This window comes from Cebus imitator, unplaced genomic scaffold (assembly GCF_001604975.1).
Source record: "Cebus imitator isolate Cc_AM_T3 unplaced genomic scaffold, Cebus_imitator-1.0 Scaffold145, whole genome shotgun sequence".
Classification (NCBI taxonomy): Eukaryota; Metazoa; Chordata; class Mammalia; order Primates; family Cebidae; genus Cebus; species Cebus imitator.
The window spans coordinates 4,508,690-4,519,024 of NW_016107460.1; the positions used below are offsets into that span (position 1 = coordinate 4,508,690).

At 60.0% G+C, this 10,335-nt stretch overlaps 3 protein-coding genes across 6 annotated transcripts in view; 2 read left to right on the forward strand and 1 right to left on the reverse strand.

The window, feature by feature from the left end:
* RER1 (retention in endoplasmic reticulum sorting receptor 1) overlaps positions 1–2,564 on the forward strand; it is a 13,278-nt gene extending 10,714 nt beyond the window's left edge. For all 4 annotated transcript variants that reach the window (XM_017542663.2, XM_017542664.2, XM_037743519.1 and 1 more), the window contains exons 6-7: positions 811–946; positions 1,613–2,564. In XM_017542663.2, coding sequence (XP_017398152.1) covers positions 811–946; positions 1,613–1,702 — 226 coding nt within the window. In that variant the 3' untranslated portion in view covers positions 1,703–2,564. The remainder of the gene's footprint in view (positions 1–810; positions 947–1,612) is intronic.
* Positions 2,565–4,111: 1,547 nt separating this feature from the next.
* On the reverse strand, positions 4,112–10,197 carry PEX10 (peroxisomal biogenesis factor 10). The gene is made up of 6 exons (XM_017542662.2): positions 9,987–10,197; positions 8,364–8,444; positions 7,240–7,646; positions 5,549–5,724; positions 5,316–5,451; positions 4,112–4,711 (listed from the first exon to the last, which is right to left on the reverse strand). Exons 1-6 carry the CDS (start codon positions 10,096–10,098, stop codon positions 4,643–4,645), a joined length of 981 nt encoding a protein of 326 aa, XP_017398151.1. The 5' UTR covers positions 10,099–10,197; the 3' UTR covers positions 4,112–4,642.
* Positions 10,198–10,235: 38 nt separating this feature from the next.
* PLCH2 (phospholipase C eta 2) overlaps positions 10,236–10,335 on the forward strand; it is an 89,521-nt gene continuing 89,421 nt past the window's right edge. The window contains exon 1 of the mRNA XM_037743513.1: positions 10,236–10,281. The gene's annotated coding sequence lies outside the window, so the exon portion shown is untranslated. The remainder of the gene's footprint in view (positions 10,282–10,335) is intronic.

A 10,335-nucleotide genomic window follows, 5' to 3' on the forward strand; every position in this document is an offset into this window, starting at 1 on the left:
CCTCCCTCTCTCCCCTCCCTCCTCCCTCTCTCCCCTCCCTCCTCCCTCTCTCCCCTCCCTCCTCCCTTTCTCCCATCCCCAGCCTTGTGGCTCCCTGTGGCTGGCAGAGGAGGACTAGCCTTCTCCTGGAGTCATTGTTGAGATGGGCCTGAGCAGAAGTGCCCGTGTCTGTACAGGTAGGCGGCACAGCCACCAGGATGGCGGGAGCTCTGTGACTGCATGCATTTGCTCCATCCCTCATACCCCACCCTGGGGAGGAACCCAGGTCTGTTGGTTCAGTGAACGGAAGGAGCCTGCTGAGCTCTCGGGGTGGAGTGTGAATCAGAAAGATCAGGGCTCCGGAAGCCCACAGAAGCTTGGACTAGGGAGGGAGAGCTGAGTCTGAGTCTCCTGGAGGTGATGGCAGCTGCCGGCCGTGTGCTGGGACGTGAGGGAACACTGCTGGCCATGCCACAGCGGCGAGCTGAAGGCCCTGGACGGTCCTCAAGACACAGCCTGGGTTTCTCTCCAGATTGCAGGTTCAGCAGCGGGCATGGGGCACGCAGCCTCAGCCCTGAGGCTTTATACCTTGTGTAGTTGTATGGAGAGTTGTACCTTTGAAGGGGATGAGAGAAGGCGTCTCTGTGGTTAGGGCGGTACGTGTATGAGCTGCATGGGAAGGGCCATGCTGCTGCTGTGCCCGGGGTGGACCCCTCCTCTCCACAGCGAGGCTTCTGTTTGCGGGTCGGTGCGGCTGCAAGGCTGGAGGCGACCAGCAGGGGCCCAGTGCTGGCTGCAGGTGTGGCGCTAACCTTCTCTCCCCACTTGAAGGCACGCGGCTACCAAGGGCATCCTTGTGGCTATGGTCTGTACTTTCTTCGACGCTTTCAACGTCCCGGTGTTCTGGCCCATCCTGGTGATGTACTTCATCATGCTCTTCTGTATCACAATGAAGAGGCAGATCAAGGTAAAGGAGGCGCTGCCGCCGTGCTGGCCGTTGCTGCTCTTCCGTTCCTGAGGCACAGGGGAGCCGTGCTGGGTTATGCTGGGTGGTGGCAGAGTCTGCCTGGTGTGAATGTGGCGCTAAGTGGCAGTGTTGTGCGTGACAAGGACGCTGTTCCGTTCCCCAGCACGGCCGGTGAACGACCCAGGGAGCGCGGCTGTTGGGGCGAGCAGACTCTTGATGGAAGCTTGGTGGGAGCTGGATGGGAGAGCCTGGGTGTGTGCAGCGTCCCGTGGCTCCTCCTAGGGCGCCCAGGGCCCTGCGCCAGCCTGTCCGAGGAGGAGGGCGTTAGGGGGAGGCCAGCCGGGACCGCGGACTGTGCCCTGACAGGGTGGCTTTGCCACTGTGGCCTCACTGTGCCTGGGGCGTTGGCCTCAGAGAGGGCCCTGGGCCACCTCCCATCCCCTTCTCCCTTCCTCCACGGAGGGCCCACGAAACACCTGGATTGCTGGGGTTTCAGACCTGGGACTCGTGGGCTCTGGAAGGTCTTGCTGGAAGCCATTGGGTTCCTGATTCCACTTGTCTGATGCGTAGAAAAGATGGGGAACCTTTGGGCTCTCAGCTCTGGGGACAGTGTGGCTGGCTGATGGGAAGCGGTTGTGCAGAAGCTGCGTCTGTTTCTCTCCACAGCACATGATTAAGTACCGGTACATCCCGTTCACGCACGGAAAGAGGCGGTACAGGGGCAAGGACGACGCCGGCAAGGCCTTCGCCAGCTAGGAGCGGGGCTGAGGACGCCGAGCGCTGCAGGAACGGTTTTGAGCCATTGTTAACAATGCCTTTTCTTCACATAAAGTAGTTGATTACGAGGGAGTCGAATTTTCTTTTTAAAAAGAAGCTTCGGTGATTTGTAGCTGGAATACCAGGTTCTTGAAGAAACTGGCACTTAAACCAAATCGAATGGATTTCTTTTTCAGTGACGTTCAGGTGTTTCTCATGGACGGAGTTGTAGTCAGCTGCAGGCAGGAAGCCAGGCGGGTGGAGCCCACAGGGGCGGTGCGGGGCGGGCGGGCAGGAGTGCGGCCTGTGAGGGAGGAACGGCCGCTCCCCGCCAGGCCGCCTTCCCTACCAGCCGGAGGCGGTACCACGCCACTCCATGGAGCCTGAGGGACCGTCTAGCCTGATTCCTGCGCATTTGAAAGAACTGAACGCTTGAAAGGGGTGTCATGTCACTGTGGGTTCTGATGCCAGTTTCCTCGGTTCATCTCACTGGAGATGCTTTACAGTTGGCCTCTATCCTGATGACTCAAAACTTTGTTCTTAACTACCATGATTGCTTCTGAGGGCCTGGAATTATAAATATATATATTATATTTTAATTGTTTGAGATTATTTTGACACATTTGATACGTAAAGAGTGTTTCGTTTTTAATTTAAATCTGTCCTCATGCAACCCCCATGAGGGGTGGCGAAGCTGGCGGCAGCGGACTGGCTTTGTGGGTTCAGCCCTTGGCCCCCCCACTGCCTGGGGGGAGGCAGAACCCATTTGCATGTCAGCTCTTTTGATGTGATCGAAGAAATACTCTGAACCATTTTACCAAGTGATTTTTCACTCCACCTTTATTAAAGACGCGTGCCCTTTCTTGTGTAGTCTTTATCTAAAACACGACGTCGCTGGACACCAGAAAGCTCAGCTTTTGTTTGGCCTTCCCAAGAGCTGAGCCAGTTTTGCCAGCAGCAGAACACCCCTGCGGTGGTCCCGGGCGAAAGACGGAGACGCGAAGGAAGGCTCTCCGGGGCCCCCGGCCGTGCAGGCACCCCACTCTGGGCAGCGTTTCCGTCTTAGAATTTAGACGGTGAATGTTTATTGTCTGGATTCTTTCGCCAGTGTCTGCGTATCTGACATCAAGCTCAAGAGGCCCGTCCCGCTCGTGTGTCCCTGACCCGGGTCAGCAAGTGCTGCTCCCAGTTGGTGCTCTTGGTGCTGTGTTGAGGCACTCGGGGTTCTCAGACTCCAGACAGGAGCGTTTGTCACTTTCCGTACTGTTTTCCTGGTAAGCGCTCAGGCCCAAGATGTGACAGGCAGTCGTGTGCACGTGGCCAGAGCACAGTGTGCGTCAGAGGACTGGGTGCGATGGATGGACCCACGGAGGACCGCGCTCTTTCTGTGGGAAGCATGGAGGCATCTGCCCACCCGCCTGCAGCCCCCAGTGCCTCTCCTAGTGCTCCGCCCAGTCTAGAGGGTCACAACCCCCCACCCCCGCAAGCTGACCTTGACCGACCTGGGAACACAAGGTCATCGGTGTTGCTAAGCTGGCAGGGGAATGTGATGTGCGGTCACAACCCCCCCACCCCCGCAAGCTGACCTTGACTGACCTGGGAACACAGGGTCATCGGTGTTGCTAAGCTGGCAGGGGAATGTGATGTGCACCCTTGAGGCATTCTCACGCTGCGCTCTGAACTCTCAAGTTCAGTCTTGTCATTAACGCACCCACAGTTCAGTGGAATTAGTTTATTAGATATGCTAACGGCGAGGTTGTCTCTGGCACAGGTTAAATGCAGTTTTTTTGTTTTTTTTTTTTTTTTTTTTTTTTTTTTTTTTTTTTTTTTTTTGAGACGGAGTTTCGCTCTTGTTACCCAGGCTGGAGTGCAATGGCGCGATCTCGGCTCACGCAACCTCCGCCTCCTGGGTTCAGGCAATTCTCCTGCCTCAGCCTCCTTAGTAGCTGGGATTACAGGCACGTGCCACCATGCCCAGCTAATTTTTTGTATTTTTAGTAGAGACGGGGTTTCACCATGTTGACCAGGATGGTCTCGATCTCTTGACCTCGTGATCCACCCGCCTCGGCCTCCCAAAGTGCTGGGATTACAGGCTTGAGCCACCGCGCCCGACCAGGTTAAATGCAGTTTTAAAAACCTGGAAACATCAAAGGGAGGCAGGAAGTAGGCTGGGGCTGAGCTGAGGGGCCGCACACAGCAGTGACCCTGGGTCCACAGGTTGCCTGCCCAGCAGGCCCCAGGAGAGGGCTCGGGTGCCCCTGGTAGCCCCCCAACCCTGCCCTGCCCGAGGACTTGGCACGCGAGTGTGTGTGGGTCAGGAAGAGCCCCTCTATTTTCTAGAACTGGAAGCAGCCTTGATGTGTGTTTAAGGTGTGCCGAATGCTTCAGACAGGTGCCAGCCTTGGCTGGTCTGTCTGCCGTGTGGTCACTGAATCCTGGTGGAGGTGCTCTGCTCAGCTGCCCCGGGGGAGAATCCCACCGCCTCCCACGGGCCCTGGGGCACTCTGGCTGAAGCAAACCCAGCCCCCCGTGCCCCGTACCAACTCAACACACACTCATTCAGTCCACTGCCTTAACACGAGCCTGATGGAACCATCTTCTCACAATATAAATGAATAAAGTGTCTTCTGGCTACTTCTGAAGTTAGTTCTCAACTGTGTGGTTCGGGGAAGGGAGGGAAACAGTGAGACTGCCGAAGTGGCTGAGTTGCGCCAGGCTGGGCTTGGGGAAGTGCTCCATGTTTGGGCACCCCGCCAGGACTGAGAAAGCACAGTCAGGGGCAGCCATTACCTCCCGGGCTGGCTGGGTTAGTGTATGGCATGGCAAAAAACAGACAGTGTGAGAACGTTCTCATTTCCGTGCAAGGTGAATCTTGGGGCTAAATCTTGCCGGTCAGACTCCTGTGGAAGTCGTCTGTGTTCAGGCCCGCGCAGGTGCGGCTCAGCGGTAGTGCCGAAGGTAGACGAGCTTCTGGGGCGGGAACTTCTCCCGGCAGAGGGGACACTCCGCCTGTACAGAGGAGGAAGGGTCACAGTGGCTGAGACCACCTGCGCCGTGCCCACGCCCATCAGCACCTCATCGCATCCAGCTCTCTGCCCGTGACACGGAATGTAAACATGTTCTGTTTCCTTCAGCTAATGACCAAGAAAGAGAAAGCCAGCCTTTTCCCAGAAGGCCGAGGCCCAGTGGGGGCTGGGGTGGGGCTGGGGGCGTGGGTTTCGGCCTTGAGATTCCCTCCTGCTCCTGCAGCTGACACAGCCCAGGCAGCCTGGCTTCTGGTAAGGTGCTGCCCTCACCCTGCCGGTGTCTTGGGTGGGTGTGAGTCAGTGTGCCAGGGCTTCCAAGTATGGTGAGGACTCCGGGAAGAAAGATGTGCTGGGGTGCACGGGGCAGCCATGGCGCCTTTCAGGGCTGGCTGCTGCCCCAACCTGCGTTCAGCAGAGCCTCAGTATGCTTGAATTTGGAACTTTAACCCCCCAGTGGCCCCACATCTGACCTACCTGGGGGTCTTTAAAAAGATGCCCACCTCCCTACCCTCAAACTGGAGAGTTCAGAGCCAGACTCCCCACTTCTGCTGTGGCCACCCCAGGACCCCGGCAGGTGCCCGCCTCACCTTGCTGCTGCAGCACGCGGTGATGCACTCCCAGCAGAACAGGTGGCCGCAGGGCGTGGCTGTCGGGTGCCTGCGCTCCTCCAGGCACAGGGTACACAGGGGGTTTCTGGAGATGACTCTTTCCTCCAGGGAGCCTCTGGGGAAGGTGGGGCACAGTGTCAAGGTGGGTGCGCCTTGCAGGTCCTCGCGAAGTGCCCAGGGCACCCCCAGCCCCGCGTGGCCCCTGAGCACACCTGCGGTGAGACAGGGCGCGGTGCAGCCTCCATTCCTTCCTGGCTCGCTGCCGCTGCCTGAAGCCGTACAGTTGCAGCCCCACAGACAGCGCCAGGTGCAGGAGCGACACTAGCCCCAGTAGCCTGTAGCTCGTGCGGGCTCTCAGGGCCTCTCCGGGCATGGGGTGGACACGGAGCTGTAGGGCAGACAGTGCCACACCCATCAGGACCCTGAGGGGATCTGGCCTCAGCGCCTGCTGGGAGGGTGACGTTAGAGCCAGGTCTCTCCCTGGCACTGGGAGCGCCCGGCAAAAACAAGCTAGGGGGACGGGTTCGGGGCGTCCCAGGTGCCCGTCTCGCAGCCTAGCATGAGGGAGAGGTCGAACTCCAGACCGGCCTTGGCATCGTCAACACAGAGGGAGTCTCTGAGCTATGAGGCTGGCGGAGTTGGGGAGCGGGTGAGGATGTGGGGGTATCCAAGGACCACTTCTCAGAAAAGGAACCTGCAGGGTGGCCAGAGAAGGAGCTGGGGTGGGGGGCAGGAACGGGGGGGTGGGGGTGGGCTGCAGATGTGACCCCCAGCTGTCCTGCTCCAGGGATGGAACCCCAGTGTAGCAGGCACATGGCCCCAGGGATGTGGCTCCTGCTCTCCTGCCGCTGGCAATGCCTGTGGCTTCTGGCCGTGCTTCGGAAGGACAGCTGGCTGCCTTTGGCTTCCTGTGTCCCTTCCCACTGGCTGGGAAATGGAGATGGCCAAATGGCCTCAGCTCAGGGCTGGGAAGCATACGGAGGTGCAGGTCACACCACCAGCGTGGGCCCTGGGGGTCTATACTTCCTGGCTGTCCTAGGCAAGAGGGAGCCTCCCATCTGGTTTGAGCCCTGTTTCCAGGCCTCTGTCACAGCAGCTCAGCAAACCCTCGCTAACATGGACACGGCGAGGAGTCACATCAAATATGCGAGGCTGGGCACGCCGAGGACCAAGACCTGACCACTAGCTCTGTGACGAGGAGGCCATGGTGGCCTTCTGTTCAGGGTGTGTGTGGAGGTGGGGTCGCCTGGCGACTGGGGACTGAGGAGCCCAGCATGCCCCTGAGGACAGAAGGAACGAAGGGGGTCCCTTGGAGGCTTGTTCTGGAAGGAGCATGTGCAGCATGGCAGCGGGACCGTGGGGGAGGCTTTGTTGCTGAATCTGGAAGCAGGGGCGTCAGCTGGGGGTAGGATGGGCAGAGGTGCCGACAGCTGTGGAGGGGAGAGGTGAGAATGGCCGTCTGATGGGGCAGACCGCTGGGCGTGCAGGGGCGAGGTGTGAGGGGCTGGGGCTGGAGTCCCTGCTCCCACACTGTCTGGGAGAAGCTGCTTGTTCCCCAGAGCAGTGACATGGGCAGTCACAGGCCCACCAGGTTCAGGGATCTGTTGCGAGGCGTGACCCAGGCCCTCGGTCAGTAAGGCGGAGTGCAGGGCCTGGCATCTACGTGGGGCTGCAGCAGGGGCTCATGATAAGCTCGGGGTCTGCACGTCCCTGGATTTTTCAGCCAAGTGCAACTAAACAAAACCTGCCTTTTTCCAAGGAGAGGATTTGGGTTTCCCCCTTGACACAGATGCTGGAGCCCTGTTGGCTGAGAGGCCTGGAGGGCCAGCTCTGCACACACCCAAGTCCAGCGGGGGTGACAAGGGTGGCCGAAGCGGCCGTGCCCTCAGCACCTGCTACTTACGTACGTGACCCCCGTGAGCCTCTTGGCCAGATGGTAGAAGACGCCGTGGATGTAAAACCAGGCAATGTGTAGCCGCTGGAGGCAGGTGAGGCCCTGTCGGAGGACAAAGGCTGCCCGCAGCAGCGCCCTCCTCTGCTGCTCAGGCAGACTGGCAGTGTGGCGACGCACCCAGCGCCGCGCCCCTGAGCAGCCGCGCCTGCCCGGCACCAGGCTCCCCTGCGAGGGTCGCCCACTGTCGGGGTCAGCCTGCAGCTCCTGCTCCAGGGGGAGCAGGGCTTTGTCCAGCAGGTAGGGCAGGACGGCATGCAGCGTCACCAGTGCACCACGGCGCAGCCAGGAGGGCACCCGTCTCCCCGATGGGTCCACCTGCACGATGCTGACATACTCCTCCCCGAGGGTCTGGTAGCCTACGAGGAAGAGGATGGGTATGTGGAAGCTGAGAAGGCCTGCCACAGGGACGGGCTCCCGGCCTCCATGCCCTCTGCTGGCTCCTGTCAACAGCCCCATCTTGTCACCCACTGTCGCCCCACACTGGCAGATGACCTCCTCTTGCTAAGCCCATCAGTCTCACCGTGACCTCAGGCAGCACGTGACAGGCCCAGCCAATGGCTGCCCTTGGTTCCTGGGACCTTGGCTGGCCGGTGTTCCTCCCACTCCCCCACCCACTCCCCGGCTTCTCCCCAGGAGTCTTTGTGCCTTCCCATTTCTCCCCAGCCACCCCCACCCCCTCCCCCAGCCCCAGTGCTCGGATTTGGTCCCATGGCTGGCCACCACCCACACAGCCGGCATTACCCAACTGATGCCCAGCCTGGACCTGACAGGGCACTGCACCCTGTGACATGGCTCAGCACTGTGACTTGCTTGTGCCACCAGGGCTGGCCACTGAGAAACGCGTCTCAATGGAGGTAAAGTCTTGGACAAAGGTCCTCAGGGACACACGAAGGCTGGAAGAACGGGCTCCCTGCTGGGAGCTGATGCCTAGCGTCTCTCGGGCCAGCACCTCCTGCTCTCCTTGAGGCAGCATCACCACCTCGGCCAGTTCCAGGAGCTTTTCACACTGCCTGGCAGCCCCCTGGCCGGTGTGTGGCTGCCCCTCAGTCCAGAGGTCCCAAGTGGGCTTCTACCTGCAAGTGTGGTGAGGCCAAAGTAGGCTACATCTGAGAGCAGCTCAGCCTCCTTCCTCCACTCCAGCCACTTCCTCGCACCTGAGAGGAGAAACAGTGTTAGTCCGGGGGCGCTGGCGGGCATCCCCCCAGTTGCCCAGGCCCAGATCCAGTCCCACCCTTCCATGAAGCCAACACTCTCTTCCCCGGCCTCCCTCTCTGCTTCTGTCTCTGGAGGCACCGCCTTGTCTCCGGCTGGACCTTCCTTAGCCTGAGCTGCAGTCTCCTGAGAACCTCCCACCTGCACCCATCTGTCGCTCTGGGAGGGCCTGCTAGGGCCACATGGAAAGATAGTCTTGGGTAGTAAGAGTGCAGGCCAGAGGCCAACTGTCTAGCATCAAAGAGCAACTCTCCAACTTCCTGGCCGTGAGGCCTTTCTGGGATTTCAGTTTGCTCATCTAACAGAAGAGTAATAGTAGGTTCTACCTGTACGGATGATTGAAGATTAAGTAAGTTAATATTTGTAACACATGGAGAACAGTGTGTGGCACAGGGGTGCCAAGTGTATTGTAAAATAAATACACACAAACCTGACCATGTCACTCTCCTGTTCTGAATCCGCCAATGGCTGCCCACCTGACACCCATGGCCCTCCCCGCAGGGAGCCTGTCTGTCCTCTGAGATTTACGCATGCTCTTCCTGTCCCACGGCACCATTCCTGCTGCCACGACACCCCTGCCACTGGGCTCCAGTGCCACTGCTCCGTGTATTGTTCTGCTGGGAGTTGATGCCTTTAACAACTGCCTGTCCCACCCCCAAAGACGTGATGGCATTGCTTTTTAAAATTTTTATTCTTTTTGAGATGGAATCTCACTTTGTCACCCAGGCTGGAGTGCAGTGGTGCGATCTCGACTCGCTGCAACCTCTGCCTCCTGGTTTCAAGTGATTCTGCCTCAGCCTCCCGAGTAGCTGGGGTTACAGGCGCCCGCCACCACACCCAGCTAATTTTTTAGTAGAGACGGGGTTTCACCATGTTGGCTAGGCTGGTCTTAAAACTCCTGACTTCAAGTGATCTGCCTGCCTCGGCCTCCCAAAGTGTTGGGATTACAGGCGTGAGCCACCGTGCCCGTTTTTGTTTGTTTTTCGTTTTAAAATTAGTGATGGAGTCTGGCCCTGTCGCCCAGATTGGAGTGCAGAAGCCCAATCATGGCTCACTGCAGCCTCATTCCTCAGCCTCCTGAAGAGCTGGGATTACAGGCACCGCCAACACGCCTGGCTAATTTTAGAATTTTTTGTAGAGACGGGGTCTTGCCACGTTGCCCAGGCTGGTCGGAAACTCCTGGGCTCAAGCGATCCTCCCGCCTCCGCCTCCCGAAGTGCAGGGATGACAGGCAATGCTTCGTTGGGTTCTGTACTCAGCTCGGCCTGGCGAGACAGGCAGGGCCTGGCTGAGCCTACCCCGGGTCAGCAGGGCGAGCGGCCTGGGCTGCCGGTCAGACCTAGGAAGGCCCGGGTCGGTGTCAACGGGACCGAGGTGTGAGGCGTTCGCGCCGCGGTGACCACCCACGGCGGACACCTCGCCTCCTTGAGGGGCAACGCCCCCTGGGCCGCTAGCTGGGATGTCCGGCCGCGGCCGGCCCTCACCCGCCAGGCTGTGCAGAGCGCTACCCGCCGCACTGCGCAACCCGCCGCGGTAGTACTCGTCCTTCTGCGCCGCGCGGATGACCTCCGGGGGACTGGCGGCGGCCGGGGCCATGGCCGCGGGTTCGGGTGGTCCCGGGAAGCCACGCTGGCCACGCCCACGCGGCGAGGCCTGATGACGGCACGACGTGGCTCGGCGTGCGGCGCAGGCCTTGCGTCACTGGGGGGGCGGGGCCGGCAGGGCAGGAGGCGGGGCCGGGCCCCAGGCGGAAGCGCGGCTGGAGCCAGAGCCAGCGCGGTGCGAAGAGAGTTAGGGGCGCGGCGCGGGGCGGGGCTGCGGGAAGGGAGTGGG